This window comes from Pelobates fuscus, chromosome 5, assembly GCF_036172605.1.
Source record: "Pelobates fuscus isolate aPelFus1 chromosome 5, aPelFus1.pri, whole genome shotgun sequence".
Taxonomy (NCBI): Eukaryota; Metazoa; Chordata; class Amphibia; order Anura; family Pelobatidae; genus Pelobates; species Pelobates fuscus.
The window spans coordinates 3146862-3171923 of NC_086321.1; the positions used below are offsets into that span (position 1 = coordinate 3146862).

At 42.8% G+C, this 25062-nt stretch overlaps 1 protein-coding gene across 2 annotated transcripts in view; it reads left to right on the forward strand.

Annotated features, from left to right (window-relative positions):
- Positions 1-25062, forward strand: part of NPR2 (natriuretic peptide receptor 2) — a 266856-nt gene that overhangs the window by 215426 nt on the left and 26368 nt on the right. For both annotated transcript variants that reach the window (XM_063453527.1, XM_063453528.1), the window contains exons 12-14: positions 12153-12224; positions 12699-12858; positions 21792-21947. In XM_063453527.1, the coding sequence (XP_063309597.1) occupies positions 12153-12224; positions 12699-12858; positions 21792-21947 (388 nt within the window). The remainder of the gene's footprint in view (positions 1-12152; positions 12225-12698; positions 12859-21791; positions 21948-25062) is intronic.

Below are 25062 nucleotides of genomic sequence, written 5' to 3' on the forward strand. Positions count from 1 at the left end.
TGTAACGGACTGTTTCGCTCAGAAGGGGATACAAACCGTTTAGGCGATGATCCCCCTTTCCATAGACCAGCAGCTACTGCAAGCACCAATCTCCCGAACTGCAAACTGTACAAATCTTCCAACTCCCGAACTGGAAACACACGAACCCTGGAATAGCTGAACAGGAAAAGCATACAATCCGCTTACACTCCTGGCAGTCAGCATACAATCCAATTCCCCCAATAACGAGACGACACTTCGTTTTGAGGGTCAAGCAGAATCTGAGGTGCTGGCACACCCAGCCTGGTTTTTATTGCAGTTGTTACAAATACAGGTCCGCCCACAAGGAGGTATAAAACAACCACTCACACATCAGTTACATCCCACATATTCCCTCCCCTTATCCTGAGAGGAAACTCAATTATACATACCGTTAAAACATACTTTCTACCCAACTTTCATAACTCTAAAACCATACATCACATTCACATAAAAATACATATCCACAATCAATCCATTCAGGGGAACAACATACTAAAAAATGGCATGAATCAGACCAGGGGTTCAAAAGTTAGTAAAGTATCTTTTAAAACCCCTGCCAGCATGGCTTTCCGGCTCAGACCGGTTTTACAGAGCCCTCTCTCCTGGAAACAATGGAGAAGTAATCCAATTACCTCCCAGGACAGAGACAGACTCCATTGAGCACATGGGGACACAAAGACAGTAAAACACTTTAAAATACATAAAGTCACCTTTTACACATAACACACAGACATTTCACATATCCCCAGATAGCTGGGATCTGAGCGCACAGAACTACCGAATAGTGCGCAGATCCTATTCACACAGTTCAATTGCCATGGAGCCGAAGTCTTTAACTACACGAATAGGCTCCATGGCATAGCTATCTGGGTTAACACATTCACATAAAGTCGGGTCCATAGTCCAAAGGCAAGAGGCGGGCAAGCAGCCCTGTGACGAAGTGCCCTTCGCCACTTGGGCCTGGAGAGGACTGCTTGCCAGCCTCTTGCCATGTGATTATGGTCCCTGGGAGATTGGGCCCTTTTAAAAAACGTATTCGGCCCTAACAGAGTGCATGTCACTCATTCTGGCCCTTTAAACACAGTGGGGCCATTCGGTACTTGCCCTGTTTGAGCGGTGATACCCCCAGATAGCTATGCCATGGAGCCTATTCATATAATGAAAGACTATGGCAAATACTTTAGCTCCATGACAATTGAACTGTGTGAATAGGATCTGCGTGCTATTCGGTAGTTTTGTGCGTTCAGATTCCAGCTATCTGGGGATATGTTACATGTCTGTGTGTTATGTATAAAAAGTAACTTTATGTATTTTAAAGTGTTTTACTGTCTTTGTGTAACCATGTGCTCAATGGAGTCTGCCTCTATCCCTGGATAATTGGATTGCTTCCCCCCATTGTCTCCAGGATAGAGGCCTCTGTAAAACCTGTGTGAGCCAGATTTAGCCATGCTGACAGGGGTTTTAAAAGATACTTTACTAACTTTTGAACCCCTGGTCTGATTCATGCCATTTTTGAATATGTTGTTCCCCTGAATGGATTGATTGTGGATATGTAATTTTATGTGAATGTGATGTATGGTTTTAAAGTTACCGAGTATGTGTGGAAACTGTATTTTTACTGTATGTAATAATTATGTTTATTGCTTATCTGAGGGGAGGGGATGTGTAGGTTGTACTGTTACTTGATTGGTTGTTTTATGCCTCCCCCTGGGTGTGTCCTGTATGTGCACAACTGTAATAAAAAGCAGGCTGGGTGTTCCAGACCTGAGACCACTGCTTGACCCTCAACACGGAGCCTTGTCTCGTTCTTGGGGGATTCACTGTATGCTGTTGGAGATTGATTGCTAGGAGTGTAAGCTGATGTCTGCTTTTCCTGTTCGTCTGCTAGCAGCTATTCGTGAGGTTCCAGTTTGGAGTGCTATTTTGTATCCAGTTCGGGACATTTGGTGTTCTGCAGTAGCTGTGCCTGTCTCTCAGAAAGGGGCATATCGCCTAAACGGATTTTAACCCCTTGTCTGATGAAACGGTCTGTTACAATTGGTGGCAAGCGGCGGGATCGTTCCTACAGCCAGATGGACAGCTACAGGAAACACCATTTCTTTGGATTTACAAGTGGGGGCAACGCATGTCCCAGTACAGCGAATCTAAAAGCAACAGAATGGAACCAGCAGTGTTATACGAGGAGGAGGACCTGGATCGCCGGGATGCATTAAGGAAAAGCATCTGGTACCAGGCCCTGGATGTACAATACCAGCGGGGTGAGAGTCTCCCCAGTGAAGAGCAGCGGTTGCAGAAGCAAGTGGCCCTGCGGATGCCCTTCCTGGGAGAGCAGCCCCTGGAGGAATGGGTGAAGGAATTGGAGCTCCGAGTATGGCAGGAGATTTGGCTGGAAGATGCCTACCAGGCACTCTGGTGGTATATGGCACAGTATATACCCTGGACAGCCGAGCATGAAAAGCCAGAGGGAGAGGAGTTTGATGGTCCTGGCTTGTTATGGGAGTCCTTTGCAGAGATGGACTTTGGGAGCCCTGCGCAGACCAGACTTCAGGATATTTTCTACACAAGGGAGGCTAGGCATGACTGGGATGACCCCCATGAGGTAGGGCAAGACCTGCTTCACCTAGCAACCATGGAGTGGGAACTGGAGCAGGACTACCGAGGTCTCTTCCACTCCATTGAGAAGATTCAGCAGGACAGCAAGGTGACAGATCCAGTTACAGACCCATTCAGCTGGGAAGATATTGTTGAGATTTACTGGGAGGAACCCCAGGTGGCAGGTGGAGATGGGACCAAGGTCTCTCCACCGGTATTGCAGGGAATTGGGAGCCCAAGCTCCATTCCCCAGCGGCAGGCTGAGTTACAGGGGGCAGAGACAAGTGGTCCTGTCCCCCAGCAGCAGTGTACCTTGCAGGGAGAGGAGAGCAGCGTCCTCCCTTCCCAGCGGCAAGGTGAGCTACAGGGATGCTGGGCGGTCGGCTCAGATCCCCAGCGGCAGTGTGATATACAGGGAATTGGGAGCCCAGTCTCCATTCCCCAGCGGCAGAGTGTCCTACCGGGAATAGAGAGCCCAGTCTCCTTTCCCCAGCAGCAGGACTCTGTATTGGGAGCAGAGACAGTCGGTCTCCCTCCCCCGCGGCTGGAAGTATGTATGGGAGAGGAGCTGGTTACCCCCTCTCCCCAGCGGCAGCTTAATGTACCAGGGGGAGACAGTAAGCCCCACAACTGTGCAGATGGGACCGTGGTCTCTGCACATACAGCACAGGGGGTAGGGATGGTCGGTCCTGCCCCCCAGCGACCGGGCTGTTTAGCCAAAGAGGAGACAACCGGTCTCTCTTCCCAGCGGCAGCCTGATTTCCAGGAGGAGGTGATGGTGGATCCCTCCACCTTACAGCAACCAGCGTCCTGGGGAATGGCGGCAACCGGCCCCCCTCTCCTCCACCAGCCAGAGGTACCTGAGGTAGTGGACCTCATAGATTTGTCCTGGAGACACACACAGATGGCAGGTGGAGATGGGACCGAGGTCTCTCCACCGGCCCTACAGGGATGCTGGGTACCCGGCCCAGATCCCCAGCGGCAGTGCATCTCACAGGTAGAGGAGACAACCGGTCTCTCTTCCCAGCGGCAGCCTGAGTTCCAGGAGGAGGTGATGGTGGATCCCTCCACCTTACAGCAACCAGCGTCCTGGGGATTGGCGGCAACCGGCCCCCCTCTCCTCCACCAGCCAGAGGTACCTGAGGTAGTGGACCTCATAGATTTGTCCTGGAGACACACACAGATGGCAGGTGGAGATGGGACCGAGGTCTCTCCACCGGCCCTACAGGGATGCTGGGTACCCGGCCCAGATCCCCAGCGGCAGTGCATCTCACAGGTAGAGGAGACAACCGGTCTCTCTTCCCAGCGGCAGCCTGAGTTCCAGGAGGAGGTGATGGTGGATCCCTCCACCTTACAGCAACCAGCGTCCTGGGGAGTGGGGGCAGCCAGCCTCCCCCTCCCACCGCAGCAGGAGATACCGGGTGAGGGGGAAAACAACCCTAACCACACTGGCACAGATGGGACCGCAGTCTCTGTGCCAGTCCTACAGGGATGCTCGACGGGCAGTCCAGATCCCCAATCTTCCCCGCAGGGATACCAGGAGGAGGTAAGCAAGCCTTCCCCTCCCCTACTACATCCCGACCGGGTCCTGGGGGCAGTGGATGAGCCTACGATACCCACTGACCCCCTTCCAGCTGAAGAGCTGGCATCCGGGCAGAGTGTTGCTAGCCTCTGCCCTCCCTTTTTCCCTGGTCCAGAGCCTGATTTACCGCAGGCTAACCCAGCGGAAGAGCTGGCAGCAGAGCAGAGCGCCGCTGGCCTCTGCCCCCCAAGTAACCCCAGCTGTCTGCCTAGCTGCGCCAGGTAGACCAAGGAGGCTGAACTGTCCCACTACAACCTGGAACCTACAGGCCAGTACCATTTATTGTGGGGGGGTTACTCTGTGAACTGTTTACTGTGGGTGGGCTGCCCGACTAACCTAGGTACTGACCGGCAGAAGGTCAGGTACCTGTTTAGTCTTCCCCCCAAAGGGAAGATGTGTGACGAAGTGCCCTTTGCCACTTGGGCCTGGAGAGGACTGCTTGCCAGCCTCTTGCCATGTGATTATGGTCCCTGGAAGATTGGGCCCTTTTAAAAAACGTATTCGGCCCTAACAGAGTGCATGTCACTCATTCTGGCCCTTTAAACACAGTGGGGCCATTCGGTACTTGCCCTGTGTGAGCGGTGATACCCCCAGATAGCTATGCCATGGAGCCTATTCATATAATGAAAGACTATGGGAAAGACTTTAGCTCCATGGCAATTGAACTGTGTGAATAGGATCTGCGCGCTATTCGGTAGTTTTGTGCGTTCAGATTCCAGCTATCTGGGGATATGTTACATGTCTGTGTGTTATGTATAAAAAGTAACTTTATGTATTTTAAAGTGTTTTACTGTCTTTGTGTAACCATGTGCTCAATGGAGTCTGCCTCTATCCCTGGATAATTGGATTACTTCCCCCCATTGTCTCCAGGATAGAGGCCTCTGTAAAACCTGTGTGAGCCAGATTTAGCCATGCTGACAGGGGTTTTAAAAGATACTTTACTAACTTTTGAACCCCTGGTCTGATTCATGCCATTTTTGAATATGTTGTTCCCCTGAATGGATTGATTGTGGATATGTAATTTTATGTGAATGTGATGTATGGTTTTAAAGTTACCGAGTATGTGTGGAAACTGTATTTTTACTGTATGTAATAATTATGTTTATTGCTTATCTGAGGGGAGGGGATGTGTAGGTTGTACTGTTACTTGATTGGTTGTTTTATGCCTCCCCCTGGGTGTGTCCTGTATGTGCACAACTGTAATAAAAAGCAGGCTGGGTGTTCCAGACCTGAGACCACTGCTTGACCCTCAACACGGAGCCTTGTCTCGTTCTTGGGGGGATTCACTGTATGCTGTTGGAGATTGATTGCTAGGAGTGTAAGCTGATGTCTGCTTTTCCTGTTCGTCTGCTAGCAGCTATTCGTGAGGTTCCAGTTTGGAGTGCTATTTTGTATCCAGTTCGGGACATTTGGTGTTCTGCAGTAGCTGTGCCTGTCTCTCAGAAAGGGGCATATCGCCTAAACGGATTTTAACCCCTTGTCTGATGAAACGGTCTGTTACAAGCCCCCTCCAAGGACACGTGGCGAGGTCGGTTTCGCCACAGGTGCAATCAGTGCCAACAATTGGGACACGTACAGAGAGACATATCTATACCTTTTTTAAACAGTATGAACTTTTATAATCAACAGTTAATTTTTCAATTATCTAATTAAAAGCTATGTTTTAATTATTATTCTGTTTTTCTTTCGTAGGGATTTTCTATGTCCTTTTATTACTAACTCCTTTTTCTTTTTTGTTTAAATTGTTATAATTAGGGGCTAGCCCCATCCTATAATTAAGAGCAACCTTATACTCTCGCCCTTAGAGGCAGTCAGGAATCGAAAGGCCAGTGCTCTAATTTCCACAGTGACAAAAAGCCAGCAATTCACGTAATCACCAATAGGCTGGCCTCATAGCAGCTAACTGAGGGATATAACATATTACTTGAGATCCGGATCGTCAGAATGGACATTTAACAGAGTTTCAACCAATTCAGTGTCATGTTGAATAACAGAATTTTGACTCAACCTTTGACTGAAATTCGTCACCGTAGAAATTTTTCAAAAATCAGAACCCTATCAATTTGGAAAACCTGAAAACAACTCGGCAAGCACAAGTCTAGCAGTCACTGCCACGTAACACCAATGTTTAGTCTCCAGGTCACAGTTTGAGAGCAGTTTTTTTGTTAAAGGGACACTAGAGCAATCATTTTACCTTCGTTTCTGGGCTTCTTTGGCAATTTTCAGGTTGACCCGAAATTTTAAATTGCATTGAATATTTTTCGACTAAAATTCTTAAGAACAAATCAGAACCTTATTAATTAAGGAGAACCGAATGTGACAAACTGAACTTTGCCACTGGCTTTTGGAGGGGCCTGTTTGCCAGCCTCCTGCCCTGTGACTATGTTGAATCCTGTTTAAAAGTACTATTTGTGCCTGTTGGGACTGGTAACAGGACTCATTTGAACTTTCGAAGTGGCACTTTGAACTCCTGAAGCCATTCAAAGTGCCATTCAACCACCTGGCGGTGGCCATCTTGTTTAGTCAAACGCATCCAGCAATGTTTGGTCGTTGAGTGCATGGAACCATGTGTGCGGTCGGTCAAAATGGGACTCCAATAGAATTCCTGAACCCCAGAACTGATCTGGATGATTTTTGGATATGTTGGTCACCCAGATCAGGGCTATCAGGGGATATAATAATTGTGGGGATGTTATGTAGTTTTAGGGTTTTGTAAATTATGTGTTTTCTCTGCCTAGAAATAATTGGGTTAATGCAGTATCTGCCTCAATTATCTCCCAGGCAGAGAGACAGGATTGGTTATTACGTTTGTGTCCCTGTCCCCAAAAATGTGGGTGTACACCTTGCTTGGGGACTTGCATAAAAAGCCAGCTGTAGTTTGTGTGCCTTAGCTGTGAGTGTTTGGGGGATTGGAGACCTACCTACACTCATGGGATTGCTATAATCACAATACTCCCCTGAGTATAATCACTAGCTCTTCTAAGAGCTGTTCCTGCTACGCTTTCTGGACTAGGAGAGGTCTACCCACTGGAAACTGGATCCTGGTCTTGGGTCCAGGGTGGGGGGAGGACGGCAAGACCCCAACCAAGCTGCGGCGGTTCGTGTGGTTTGCGGTGGTTATGGCGTCCGATGCGGTGAAAGCATTACTAGAAAGCAGCGATTGATGGAGGTACCAGGCCAGGCGTGGAGGTGGAGGTGGCACAGCTTCGGCGGAAAAATAAGCTTCCAAGTACAGCACACCGCTGTACAAGTGACCCAACGGATGGTGATTCTGGAAGAGCAACCTTTATCGGAGTGGGTAGAGCACCTTAAGTTCCTGGTCAAGAGGGAGATGATGCTGGACGACTCGTACTGGGCGTTATGGTGGTATGCAGTTCAGCAAGACCCTTGGGTGTAAGGGAGCGTTCAGCCAGAGGGGAAGGGCTACAATGGCCCCGGCCTGTTGTTATGGGCCATGGAGGAAGACTATGACTTTATTTGTTGGTGGGCTACTCTTTTGACCGTTTATGGTGGGTGGGCTACTCTGCTAATTTTTCTTTGTGGGTGGGTTGCTCGACTAACTCAGGTACTGACCGACAGAAGGTCAGGTACCTGGTTATTCTACCCTCAAAAGGGAAGATATGTGACAAACTACCCTTTGCAACAGGCTTTTGGAGGAGCCTGATTGCCAGCCTCCTGCCCTATGACTATGGCCTATGGCTAACACTGTGTTCCCAGACTGCAAAAAGCCTTTTTGTGCCTTTTTCCCTATGTGGTTCGGTAAAGTGAGCTTACAGAACGAACAGCCGGACCACACGCAAGTTGAGTGTGCAGCTAATTTACCTCCCAGAAGCTGTGGTTAACCGCAAGCTAATTGACGAATGGCTGGGTGGTCGCCGTTCGTATAGTCGAACACGTGGTGGCGGCCATCTTGTTTAGTCGAACGAGGTCAGCTGTGTTTTGCCGTCGAGTTCATGGAACTCAAATCAGACACGCGACGGCACGAACACCGCTGAATCTTACCTTCTCTTCGACGCTTCGGCGGGGGTCAAACAGCGTTCGACAATTCGAACACCACTTTAACTCTGGCTATTTGCACAAACTATTTGAAATAGACCAGCCGCACAGCCTAGTTCTCTGGAACTATTTTGGGCATGAAAATGTGCGTGTGGTCGGTCAAATATGACTTCCAGGAATTTCCTGAACCCCTGCTCTGATTTGGGAGATTTTTGGATATGTTGTTCACCTAGATCAGAGCTATCCAGGGATGTATAATTTATGGGGATATGTTGTTGTTTTGGGGTGTTCCTGTGTTTTGGGTAAAACTCTATATTTTCTGCCTGTGGTAATTAAGTTAGCCCATTGTGTTTACTAATTATATCACAGGCAGAGGGGAGGGTTTGTGTGCCTTAGCTGGGAGTGTCTGACTCTACTGTACTGTGTTGATTGTCTGTTATAACTTTGTGTCCTGTGTTCCACAAGGTCCACGTGGGTGGTAATCTTGTGGAAAACCTGTTGTAGCAGAACCCCTTTGGCTGTCCAATATATTTCCTTTTATTGTTGGAACCTAAGAGTTTTTCCTGTGCCTGGATTATACAGAAATTGCATACAAACATATGTGGCCATACTTTGTTTGGTAAAAAGATGTACAAGTCTGCATGTGAACGGCTATATTCACCATCCGAACTAAAGTACCGAACAACTGGACCACCCTGGTGTGAAGTGTGGATGTAATTTACCTCCCTGTATGCTCGTTCCATTCCCCTGGTTTAAACACACGAGACTATTGGACACACATCAGGATACAGACCCAGCATCCGTACATCATTTGAAGCCAGTACTCCTACAGGAGTCAGGACCTGTTGGATTTTTCTTTGCTGAATCGGAGCCGCCTACAGCACACGCTCCTCCGGAGTGAGGCTCCCGCAGGGACGCATGCTGTATGAACACGCTGTCCTCACTGGCGGTATTATCACAAGCGGCAAGAAATGTAATCTACATCCATCCGAGTACAATCCGAAGGTCTCTGAATAATTCTGACTTCAATATTGAGTGGTAACATCTGTATGAATTTCTCCTGATGCATATTTTTTTAACAATACCTATTTTTTCTTATATTTTATTTGTTTAATAAACTGTTTTTTTATTCCCATCCAGTTTCAGAACCATTGCTTTTTAGTACTGCTGTTACATTGTAACAATGTTTAGCTTACAGTTCCACATACTGTATCGCTATTATATTCCCATTGTGTACTTTTTCCATCTGTATCTTTGTAAGACACAGAGTGTACTATTTAGTACAAGGGCCAGCCATTATGTTTCATAGCAGTAATAGAGGCACCTGCACTGCACAGTTTTGCTTCGGACACAAAGTTATCCTTTTTTTTCATCATCCATTCACTTATTCATTTATTCATTCATTTTATGTATTACATGTCTATAAGATACGGATTTCTTATCCAGATATATCCCATTTATGCTTTTTAAGTATATCTATTGTGGCAGGGTCAGAGAGGCTTTCTATGTTAGTAATAGATTGGAGCGATCTCTATTCCCAGCATGATGGGGTTAATTGGGGGGAGTCACCCCTTGAATGTTATCAACCAGGTGACTGTAATTAACCAGCCCTAGGGTTTTAAAAGGTCAGCCTCTGAAGACATCATAACAGCTGGGAGAGAGGAGGCAGTTAAGCCGGAGACTCTGAGACTCTGATAGAAAGGTACTGTGTGAAACCTGCTTAAAGTGCTGTATTTCATTTTGTTTAAAACTGGGAACTAGATTAGCTGGCCAGTTGGATAGTTAGTAATACTGTTTAGTAAGTCTCCAAGTTGGAGTAGGATTTATTTTCTTTTTGTTTTATTTTGTGGGAGAGCACAACCTTGTATAAATTGTGGAAAGTGACAAACTGCAGTACTATTTTATCCTGACTGTTGCACTTGAAGTTTATTGTGAAGAGCCTGGCCATCCTGCCACAGTATCTATTTATCTTGCTTTTAGCTTTTATAAACATCAGTTCCCTCTTAAAGGCACAGTACCATTGCACACCTACTCACTTTCATATCCAGATATTCACCCTATCTCAGCCATATTCTAGGCCAGCTCCTGGTATCTGCACACACTATCGGAGTTTATCCATAATATTTAAACACACAAATGCTCTGATGCATTCCCTGGGTGGCCGCCATTTCAGCAGCCGAACACATGGCGGCGGCCATCTTAAACTCGCGAACAGCGGTGTTTGGTCGTCGAGTGTCTGGAACTCAAATCGGACACTCTACTAACCGAACACCGCTAAGACCTCCAGGCCCGTCGTTCGGTAGGATGAATCCCACGAACTAGGGGATTCATCCGAATGTAAACGTAACCATGGATGGCATAGACTTTCAGGACTTTTGATGCACGAACAGAGACCGACCGCAGGGCCAAAACTCATGGAACTATTTTCAGCTACTTTACCCGTGCGGTCGGTCAAATCTTTGCTTCCTCATAACTCCCGAACCCCTGGTCTGATCTGGGTAATTTTTGAATATATTTCCCACCCAGATCAGGGCTACCAGGAGGTACCACATTTAAAGGTGTACCTATCAAATTTGGGGTACATCCAGGAATTGGGGAAAAGTATGTACATTATATTAACTGCTAAGGGGAGGAGATGTGTGGGAGGTAATGTCTATGTGATTGGTTACTGTAGTAATTATGGTGAGTACCTCCCTTGCATGGGAGAATCCCATAAAAGCAGGAATTGTGTCATTAGACTTCAGTTCTACTCCTGATACTGTGTGTCGTCCAGCGATTGGGAAAGGTGGTGGGATATTATTGGTTTGCCTTGCTGACTGTGCTGGTTACCCTCTTGGATTTAATACTCATTCCTGCATTATTCTAATATACCAGTGGAGTTAAGCTGTGGGAAATCAGCTCTCCGCTACACCTGTATATAAGAAAGTCCTGTGTGCTCATTAAACCAGTTCTATTTGACCCTCAACTCGCAGCCTTGACTCGTGTTTGGAGGGGACAGCTATAATCACTACAGGGATTGCTCTGTGAATATATAATTTGTGAATGTGATGTATATTTTAAAAGATATGAATATGCTGTAAAAACTGTATTTTTCCTGCCTGTGATAATTGCATCTTCTATTGTATAAGATAATTGAATCACAGACAGAGGGAAGGATTTTGTGTGGGCTGTAACCTCTGTTTTATTGACTACTGTAGATAACGTGTGTGTCCCTCCCCTGCATGGGAGCAGGGCATAAAATAAACTGTAGCTGGAATACCTGTTGTTACTTCCAGTAAAGTTCTGTTCCAGCATTAAGCTTTGGCTCATGTGTAGATTATTTGGCGACACCGGCGATATTTATTCCTGTGGATTATTAGGAATATTATTTTATGGGAAGAAGGGAATGCTTGACGGAGTAACGGATTGTACCGTCACAGTTAGCTGTTTCTTGATTCCTCCCCAGGACCAGAGAATAGTGCAGTCAGCAAGCAGGTCTGAAAACTCCCTGAACAGACCGGACAGGATACGAAGTTCCCAATGGAACTAACAAGCTTCTTTATTTTGAAGACTTGTCCCTAAACATGTGGTGAAATCCATATAAATATAAACAAACATACATAACTTGGAGAACAAACATCATAATAATGCATCAAATATATAACACAATCCCAACTTTGTAACTTGTGCAAAAACAGTCATCTACAGATAGACCTGGTTAGTTGTTTGCAATTTCCAAATTTGCATATTGTGATTATACAAATGGTTCACCAACAGAGGTCGCTGGAGAGTCATCACATTACTAAAGCATCATTTGTACTTGGGTGCAACTGTCACAGCATTGGTGGTGTACAATAAGGCCAGCGTGTAAAGCTGTGTGTTTTTGTGTGTATAGCGGTAATAGAGGTATGTTTGTGTGTGTATAGCTGTGTGTGTGTATTAATAAATCACATTAGTAAATGGTCTCTCTCTCGAACTGCAGGATATACTGGAAAACGAGAGCATTAACCTGGACTGGATGTTTAGACACTCACTGATTAATGACATTGTAAAGGTGAGTCAAGCAAACACACACAAAACTCAATGCAGTCACTGTACACAGCACTCACCACGTCACTGTACAAAATACTAACCACACCACTACACACAACACTCACCACACCATTACAAAATATTAACACTGCACTCTTTACACCTGGCCCAAATCTGACAAACTCTCACTCCCCATCTTGCCGTCTCCTCGTCCCTGGTCCTGTTTACATCTCGTCTTTCTTGCTCCATCATCATACTGTCCCATATTGTACTCTTTACACACCCACCCCACTACCAACCTTCTCCCTGCTTTATAGCCTCCTTATCTCTATTAACCCACATTCCTTATTCTTACTGCCATCTCTCATCTAACTCCCTCACACTCACTCACTCACTCACTCGCATCTCACTCCCTCTCTCACCTCCAACTCTTACTCTCTCTCACTCGCTCACTCCCACTCACCATCTCTCACACATTCCTTCTCTCACTCTCCAGGGAATGTGTTTTCTCCACCGCAGTATTATCGGCTCCCACGGGAATCTCAAGTCATCAAACTGTGTGGTGGACAGCAGATTTGTTCTGAAGATAACAGACTATGGGCTGGCCAGTTTCCGATCTAGTTGTGACGCTGATGATGTCTACGCCTTGTATGCCAGTGGGTGTGAAGGATTTTTCATATTTTTGTTCTTTATTAATTGGTATTGTCTGTATATCTCATCAAATCACTGCCTCAAAATGTATATGCACAGCGATAGGACAGGGTGCACAGGTCATACACAGAGATAGGACAGGGGGCGCGGGTCATACACAGCGATAGGACAGGGGGCGCGGGTCATACACAGCGATAGGACAGGGTGCAGAGGATCGTACACTGTGATAGGACAGGGGGCGCGGGTCATACACAGCGATAGGACAGGGTGCAGAGGATCGTACACTGTGATAGGACAGGGGGCGCGGGTCATACACAGCGATAGGACAGGGTGCAGAGGATCGTACACTGTGATAGGACAGGGGGCGCGGGTCATACACAGCGATAGGACAGGGTGCAGAGGATCGTACACTGTGATAGGACAGGGGGCGCGGGTCATACACAGCGATAGGACAGGGTGCAGAGGATCGTACACTGTGATAGGACAGGGGGCGCGGGTCATACACAGCGATAGGACAGGGTGTGGGGGATCACACACAGCAATATGACAGGGTGCGGGGGATCATACACAGCGATAGGACAGGGTGCGGGATCATACACAGCGATAGGACAGGGTGCGGGATCATACACAGCGATAGGACAGGGTGCGGGAGATCATACACAGATAGGACAGGGTGCGGGGGATCACACACAGATAGGACAGGGTGCTGGATCAGACACAGCGATAGGACAGGGTGCGGGGGATCATACACAGCGATAGGACAGGGTGTGGGGGATCATACGCAGCGATAGGACAGGGTGCTGGATCAGACACAGTGATAGGACAGAGTGTGGGATCACACACAGATAGGACAGGGTGCTGGATCAGACACAGCGATAGGACAGGGTGCGGGGATCACACACAGATAGGACAGGGTGCGGGGGGTCACACACAGCGATAGGACAGGGTGCGGAATCACACACAGCGATAGGACAGGGTGCTGGATCAGACACAGTGATAGGACAGGGTGCTGGATCAGACACAGTGATAGGACAGGGTGCTGGATCAGACACAGTGATAGGACAGGGTGCGGGATCAGACACAGTGATAGGACAGGGTGCGGGATCAGACACAGCGATAGGACAGGGTGTGGGATCACACACAGCGATAGGACAGGGTGTGGGATCACACACAGCGATAGGACAGGGTGCGGGATCACACACAGCGATAGGACAGGGTGCGGGATCACACACAGCGATAGGACAGGGTGCGGGATCACACACAGCGATAGGACAGGGTGCGGGATCACACACAGCGATAGGACAGGGTGCGGGATCACACACAGCGATAGGACAGGGTGCGGGATCACACACAGCGATAGGACAGGGTGCGGGATCACACACAGCGATAGGACAGGGTGCGGGATCACACACAGCGATAGGACAGGGTGCGGGATCACACACAGCGATAGGACAGGGTGCGGGATCACACACAGCGATAGGACAGGGTGCGGGATCACACACAGCGATAGGACAGGGTGCGGGATCACACACAGCGATAGGACAGAGTGCGGGATCGTACAGAGCGATAGGACAGTGTAACGGATCACCTGGCACCCCGACTGGGTACCTCCGTTGATGGATGCTCCTAGCGCTTCCTGTGGACTCCAAGCACTGCAGCTGACACCACAACCACCGTAGACTCCTTCAGAGAGCAAAACAGGAACAAGCTCTTACAAGAGCTTAGCAGTGAATATAGCAAGGGAATATGTAGAGCATAGCAATCCCTTGTAGCAGATTCCCCCAATAAGAGACGGCACTCTAAATTGAGGGTGAAGTAGAACTGATGTTTAATGGCAGGTACTCTGCTTTTATGCAGTGCTCCCCTGCAAGGGAAACGCCCACAGGCAATTAGACATTAACCAACCAGATAACGGTTACATCCCACAGATTCCTTCCCCTCTGCTTGGGAGATAATTGAGTTTCTTACTGTATCTCCTCAATTATCTCCAAGCTAAAACTTATAAATTTTTATGCATTTTTATAACTTTATGATTTTTTATCACACAGGAATAAAACTTATATTTTTATGAACAACACAACTGGGGAAGAAACATATTAAATATTCGTACAAATCGGTTCAGTGGTTCCAGAGATATTGAAAAAGTCTCTTTGGACAGACCGCATGCCTGTTTGCATGCCCAAAACAGTTCCACAGATTCAGGCTGTGTGGTCAGTCTATTTCTGCCTTGAAAATTGACAAAGTTCCATCCGAAGGCGGCGTTCGAATAGTCGAACGCACTTCGACTTGTGTCGAAGTAAAACGAGGTTAAACTTCTGCGGTGGTCGTTAGTCGAGTGGCAGTCTATTTCACATGAAAAAGATGACAAAGTCCCATTCGAACGTGTGTTCGAATCTTCGAATGGGACTTAGTCTCCAGCTGCAGTGTCGAAGGGTAGGGGAAGGTACAGGTCAGCGGTGTTCGTTCAAATGAGTGGCTGATTTCCGTTCCAGGGATTTGACGGCACACACCGCTGACCGCGTTCGACTGCATTAAAATGGCCGCCGCCACGTGTTCGATTGTCTAATGGCGGCCACTTAGACTACTTCATGACTTCGGCTGTATCCGAAGTGCCATATCAAACGTACCCATTCTTTGCACAACACAGTTAAAGGGCCAGAAACCGTTTTTTTCTTTAGGTGCAGGGCAATGTGGATGATCACTATAACAAATCATTACTGTATGTCACTATAACACATCATTGCTGTATATCACTATAACACATCATTACTGTATATCACTATAACACATCATTGCTGTATATCACTATAACACATCATTACTGTATATCACTATAACACATCATTGCTGTATATCACTATAACACATCATTGCTGTATATCACTATAACACATCATTACTGTATATCACTATAACACATCATTGCTGTATATCACTATAACACATCATTACTGTATGTCACTATAACACATCATTACTGTATATCACTATAACACATCATTACTGTATATCACTATAACACATCATTGCTGTATATCACTATAACACATCATTGCTGTATATCACTATAACACATCATTGCTGTATATCACTATAACACATCATTGCTGTATATCACTATAACACATCATTGCTGTATATCACTATAACACATCATTACTGTATATCACTATAACACATCATTGCTGTATATCACTATAACACATCATTACTGTATATCACTATAACACATCATTACTGTATATCACTATAACACATCATTACTGTATATCACTATAACACATCATTACTGTATATCACTATAACACATCATTGCTGTATATCACTATAACACATCATTACTGTATATCACTATAACACATCATTACTGTATATCACTATAACACATCATTGCTGTATATCACTATAACACATCATTGCTGTATATCACTGCGACACATCATTGCTGTATATCACTATAACACATCATTGCTGTATATCACTATAACACATCATTACTGTATATCACTATAACACATCATTGCTGTATATCACTGCGACACATCATTGCTGTATATCACTATAACACATCATTGCTGTATATCACTATAACACATCATTGCTGTATATCACTATAACACATCATTACTGTATATCACTATAACACATCATTGCTGTATATCACTATAACACATCATTACTGTATGTCACTATAACACATCATTGCTGTATATCACTATAACACATCATTGCTGTATATCACTATAACACATCATTACTGTATATCACTATAACACATCATTGCTGTATATCACTATAACACATCATTACTGTATATCACTATAACACATCATTGCTGTATATCACTATAACACATCATTGCTGTATATCACTATAACACATCATTGCTGTATATCACTATAACACATCATTGCTGTATATCACTATAACATATCATTGCTGTATATCACTATAACACATCATTACTGTATATCACTATAACACATCATTGCTGTATATCACTATAACACATCATTACTGTATATCACTATAACACATCATTACTGTATATCACTATAACACATCATTACTGTATATCACTATAACACATCATTACTGTATATCACTATAACACATCATTGCTGTATATCACTATAACACATCATTGCTGTATATCACTATAACACATCATTGCTGTATATCACTATAACACATCATTGCTGTATATCACTATAACACATCATTACTGTATATCACTATAACACATCATTGCTGTATATCACTATAACACATCATTGCTGTATATCACTATAACACATCATTGCTGTATATCACTATAACACATCATTGCTGTATATCACTATAACACATCATTACTGTATGTCACTATAACACATCATTACTGTATATCACTATAACACATCATTGCTGTATATCACTATAACACATCATTGCTGTATGTCACTATAACACCTCATTACTGTATATCACTATAACACATCATTACTGTATATCACTATAACACATCATTGCTGTATATCACTATAACACATCATTGCTGTATATCACTATAACACATCATTGCTGTATATCACTATAACACATCATTACTGTATATCACTATAACACATCATTACTGTATATCACTATAACACATCATTGCTGTATATCACTATAACACATCATTGCTGTATATCACTATAACACATCATTGCTGTATATCACTATAACACATCATTACTGTATGTCACTATAACACATCATTACTGTATATCACTATAACACATCATTGCTGTATATCACTATAACACATCATTGCTGTATATCACTATAACACATCATTGCTGTATATCACTATAACACATCATTGCTGTATATCACTATAACACATCATTGCTGTATATCACTATAATACATCATTGCTGTATATCACTATAACACATCATTGCTGTATATCACTATAACACATCATTGCTGTATATCACTATAACACATCATTACTGTATATCACTATAACACATCATTGCTGTATATCACTATAACACATCATTACTGTATATCACTATAACACATCATTACTGTATATCACTATAACACATCATTACTGTATATCACTATAACACATCATTACTGTATATCACTATAACACATCATTGCTGTATATCACTATAACACATCATTGCTGTATATCACTATAACACATCATTGCTGTATATCACTATAACACATCATTGCTGTATATCACTATAACACATCATTGCTGTATATCACTATAACACATCATTGCTGTATATCACTATAACACATCATTGCTGTATATCACTATAACACATCATTGCTGTATATCACTATAACACATCATTGCTGTATATCACTGCGACACATCATTGCTGTATATCACTATAACACATCATTGCTGTATATCACTATAACACATCATTGCTGTATATCACTGCGACACATCATTGCTGTATATCACTATAACACATCATTGCTGTATATCACTATAACACATCATTACTGTATATCACTGCGACACATCATTGCTGTATATCACTATAACACATCATTGCTGTATATCACTGCGACACATCATTGCTGTATATCACAATAACACATCATTGCTGTATATCACTATAACACATCATTGCTGTATATCACTATAACACATCATTGCTGTATATCACTGCGACACATCATTGCTGTATATCACTATAACACATCATTGCTGTATATCACTATAACACATCATTGCTGTATATCACTATAACACATCATTACTGTATATCACTATAACACATCATTACTGTATATCACTATAACACATCATTGCTGTATATCACTATAACACATCATTACTGTATATCACTGCGACACATCATTGCTGTATATCACTATAACACATCATTACTGTATATCACTATAACACATCATTGCTGTATATCACTATAACACATCATTGCTGTATATCACTATAACACATCATTGCTGTATATCACTATAACACATCATTACTGTATATCACTGCGACACATCATTGCTGTGTATCACTATAACACATCATTGCTGTGTATCACTATAACACATCATTGCTGTATATCACTATAACACATCATTGCTGTATATCACTGCGACACATCATTGCTGTATATCACAATAACACATCATTGCTGTATATCACTATAACACATCATTGCTGTATATCACTATAACACATCATTGCTGTATATCACTGCGACACATCATTGCTGTATATCACTATAACACATCATTGCTGTATATCACTATAACACATCATTGCTGTATATCACTATAACACATCATTACTGTATATCACTATAACACATCATTACTGTATATCACTGCGACACATCATTGCTGTATATCACTATAACACATCATTGCTGTATATCACTATAACACATCATTGCTGTATATCACTATAACACATCATTGCTGTATATCACTATAACACATCATTGCTGTATATCACTATAACACATCATTGCTGTATATCACTATAACACATCATTGCTGTATATCACTGTAACACATCATTACTGTATATCACTATAACACATCATTGCTGTATATCACTATAACACATCATTGCTGTATATCACTATAACACATCATTGCTGTATATCACTATAACACATCATTGCTGTATATCACTATAACACATCATTACTGTATATCACTATAACACATCATTGCTGTATATCACTATAACACATCATTACTGTATATCACTATAACACATCATTACTGTATATCACTATAACACATCATTACTGTATATCACTGCGACACATCATTGCTGTATATCACTATAACACATCATTGCTGTATATCACTATAACACATCATTGCTGTATATCACTATAACACATCATTGCTGTATATCACTATAACACATCATTGCTGTATATCACTATAACACATCATTGCTGTATATCACTATAACACATCATTGCTGTATATCACTATAACACATCATTACTGTATATCACTATAACACATCATTGCTGTATATCACTATAACACATCATTACTGTATATCACTATAACACATCATTGCTGTATATCACTATAACACATCATTGCTGTATATCACTATAACACATCATTGCTGTATATCACTATAACACATCATTGCTGTATATCACTATAACACATCATTGCTGTATATCACTATAACACATCATTGCTGTATATCACTATAACACATCATTACTGTATATCACTATAACACATCATTACTGTATATCACTATAACACATCATTGCTGTATATCACTATAACACATCATTACTGTATATCACTATAACACATCATTACTGTATATCACTATAACACATCATTACTGTATATCACTATAACACATCATTGCTGTATATCACTATAACACATCATTGCTGTATATCACTATAACATATCATTGCTGTATATCACTATAACACATCATTGCTGTATATCACTATAACACATCATTGCTGTATCTCACTATAACACATCATTACTGTATATCACTATAACACATCATTGCTGTATATCACTATAACACATCATTGCTGTATATCACTATAACACATCATTACTGTATATCACTATAACACATCATTGCTGTATATCACTATAACACATCATTACTGTATATCACTATAACACATCATTGCTGTATATCACTATAACACATCATTGCTGTATATCACTATAACACATCATTGCTGTATATCACTATAACACATCATTGCTGTATATCACTATAACACATCATTGCTGTATATCACTATAACACATCATTGCTGTATATCACTATAACACATCATTGCTGTATATCACTATAACACATCATTGCTGTATATCACTATAACACATCATTGCTGTATATCACTATAACACATCATTGCTGTATATCACTATAACACATCATTACTGTATATCACTATAACACATCATTGCTGTATATCACTATAACACATCATTGCTGTATATCACTATAACACATCATTGCTGTATATCACTATAACACATCTTTGCTGTATATCACTATAACACATCATTGCTGTATATCACTATAACACATCATTGCTGTATATCACTATAACACATCATTACTGTATATCACTATAACACATCATTGCTGTATATCACTATAACACATCATTGCTGTATATCACTATAACACATCATTGCTGTATATCACTATAACACATCATTACTGTATATCACTATAACACATCATTGCTGTATATCACTATAACACATCATTACTGTATATCACTATAACACATCATTGCTGTATATCACTATAACACATCATTGCTGTATATCACTATAACACATCATTGCTGTATATCACTATAACACATCATTGCTGTATATCACTATAACACATCATTACTGTATATCACTATAACACATCATTGCTGTATATCACTATAACACATCATTGCTGTATATCACTATAACACATCATTACTGTATATCACTATAACACATCATTACTGTATATCACTATAACACATCATTGCTGTATATCACTGCGACACATCATTGCTGTATATCACTATAACACATCATTACTGTATATCACTATAACACATCATTGCTGTATATCACTATAACACATCATTACTGTATATCACTATAACACATCATTGCTGTATATCACTATAACACATCATTGCTGTATATCACTATAACACATCATTGCTGTATATCACTATAACACATCATTGCTGTATATCACTATAACACATCATTGCTGTATATCACTATAACACATCATTACTGTATATCACTATAACACGTCATTGCTGTATATCACTGCGACACATCATTGAGGCACATGATTGCGATACACCATGGAGATGAAGTGGTTTGGGTGACTATTCTGTTCCTGTCTTAGTATACTTTCCAGCATGTTACCACTGCTGTGTCTTCCCTTTGGCAGAAAAGTTGTGGACAGCCCCCGAACTGCTACGAATGGGAAGACCCCCACCGCAGGGCACACAAAAAGGGGATGTGTACAGCTTTGGAATTATTCTTCAAGAGGTTGCACTGCGCAATGGTTGTTTCTACATACAGGGAATGGATCTCAGCCCTAAAGGTAAGTACTCCCACTGCCAGGTACCAAGGGGTCCTAAAACTAAGACTGCACAACTTTGGCCTTGGTTTCTGGACCAACACACTCCAGTTGTAGAATTGTGTTTTCTAGTAGGATTCTAGTTTAGTGCAGTATTTGTGTGTTCACAGGAGTCCTAACGTGATCCTCAATGCACTCACAATGTTCACTATGAAATGTCTTTCTTACAGATAAATTGTGAGAGAAACACGATCTATGCTCTGTGGGATTTAGCTACATTATGAATACGTTTGTCAAATATGGATCCTTAAAAAGTCCTTTTTATTTATTAATTTTATGAGGTTTATAAAAAGATCTGTTTTTATGAGATGTGGTGACTGCTGTTAAATAAACATAAAAATATACATAAATACAAAAAACAATGACTTAAATTATTGTTTAAATAGGTTTATGTTGTTCATATAATATTGCTCTAGCATACCATGCGATATACCCAACATTTTGTAACAAAAACACAGAATTATTTGTAGCGGAGCTGCGATATTAAAATCAATATCTCCGCTGGTAAACTTGTATAACATTAAAGATCAGCGCAGTACAGCAACACAATCCCAATCTCAATCTCCCAATAACCAGACGATACACAGTTTTGGGAGTCAACTGATTTTTATCCAGCCACAGCTGGCTTTTATGCAACTCCCCATGCAAGGGGTTTCTTTAATTTCATTCCAGGGGTTTTCCACTGGTGGACCTTGTTGGGCACAGGGGACAAAGTAAAATTTCCCAGACTCCTCCTCTGTACCTGGGAGATAATTTAGTAAGGACAACTCTTTAATTACATTATCTCCCAAGTACAGAAAATAGACAATTCGTCATAACATACATTAATATTAGTTAGAATTCCCCGAAAGATACTTCCTTGAATGGCAGGGATCTGACGCTCACTCTGTCGAAATATCACTCAGATCCGTTCGGTAGATTAGGAACGCCATTCGAGCGAAGTTTAGACCAGTCAACCACGAGGTACAACCCCAAAATAGTTCCAGATGGTTTTAGGCTTTGACCGGTCTTCTTTCAGGAGTATTCCCCATTAAAATAACGAAGAGAACTGTTCGTGTAACAGGGGGTCCTGTGCCCTGTGTTCGGTAGTGTCTTTCATACAAATGCCGCTCTGTATAGGTGAATGGAAATGAACACACAAAGGGTTGGTAGTTCAGCGGTGTTCCCGCCATCAAGTGTCCGATTATAGTTCCATGCACTCGACGACCAAACACCGCTGTCTGTTCGTGAACAAAGATGGGCGCCGCCACGTGTTCGGTCTTAAGAACAACGGCCACCCATCCGACAACTAAGAACCTTGGGGTTTCTACGCGTGAACACCGTCAATTGGAGGCACACGACTCCCCTGGGTGGTCTCACTGTTCAGTATTTTTTTTTGACTGACTAGCAATATACCTTTAGTCTGTTTGGGAAACCCAAATTGTCTAACCAGCTCAGTCTTGAATACAAATAGGTGGCTGGTTTTGTCACATTATTCTCCTCGCAAGATCAACCCAGAGCTGAGACGCAACAGTACTGGAAGAATATCTGTGAGAAAGAAGCATCTCATAACACTGAGGCCCAGTGGCTACTAGACCTGAAAGCAGACCACTGCATGCTGCCAGAACAGGAACCAGTCACCATCACAGTCGAAGATATCCAACAGAGAGCAGCACACATGAAGAGTTTGTCAGCCCCAGGACCTGACATTATCCACAACTACTGGATAAAGAAGTTAACAGCGCTGCATGAACGGCTAGCACCCCAAATGAACCAGCTACTAGCAACAGGCTCCGACCCTGACTGGCTAACACAAGGCAGAACAATACTGGTCATGAAGGACCCTCACAAGGGAACAACACCATCCAACTACCGACCAATAACCTGCCTCCCCACAACATGGAAACTCCTGTCAGGCATCGTAGCCTCAAGGATCTAAGGGCATATGAGTCAGTATATGAACAATACTCAGAAGGGGATTAGAAACAACACCAGAGGATCAAAACACCAACTACTGGTAGACCAAGCAGTCACAAGAGATTCTAAGACCAGACAGATCAATCTGTGCACAGCCTGGATTGACTACAAGAAAGCCTATGACTCAATGCCACACACATGGATACTGGAATGCTTGGCTCTTTACAAGGTCAGCAAGACAATAAGTGGCTTCATCAAGAACTCGATGGGCAAGTGGAAAACAACTCTAGAAGCCAATTCCAGGACAATAACTCAATTGAACATTAAATGGGGCATATACCAAGGTAATGCTGTTCTGCATAGGCCTCAACCCCCTTAGCCAGATAATCAAGAAAAGTGACTACAAATACAGGTTCAAGAGTCGAGCTACCATCAGCCACCTACTCTACATGGATGACATCAAGCTGTATCATACCAAGAATGAGCAGGACATTGACTCACTGATTCACCTAACTAGGATATACAGCAAGGACATCGAAATGTTGTTTGGACTAGAGCAGTGCGGGCGGATGATAGCAAAAAGAGGGAAGATTATCAGGACAGAAGGAGTCCATAAGGTCAAATAGAAGATGTACCTGGGGGTACCGCAAACACATGGAAATTGTGGTGAACAGAACCTCGCTACAGGCTTTTGTAGGGGCCTGCTTGCCAGCCTCCTGCCCCAGGACTATGGCCCCTGCAATAGACCTGGCTAAAATACTTTAAAAAGACTGTTCGTGCAATTGGGATTATATGGTTCGGTTCCCGTGGTTCGGTGGACTCGTTCGTGTGAATGAGGGGAACAAGCTCCGGGGTAAGAACATTGACTATGTTCAGTAGTTTGTTCGTTTTTAAACTACCGAACTAGACCGACCGCAAGCCCCGATTCTCTGGAACTGTTTTGGGCATGGGACCATGTTTGCGGCCGGTCAAATAAATGACTTCCAGGAAATTCCTAAACCCCTGAACCGATCTGGGTGAATTTTGGATTTGTTGGTCACATATATCAGGGCTATCAAGGGATGTAATGTAATAATTGTGGGGATTTTATGTGCTTAAATGTATTTTTGGGGTTTTATAAAAATGTGTGGTTTTTGTGTCTGGAGATAATTGAGTTTAGTTCAGTCCATGACTCTATTATCTC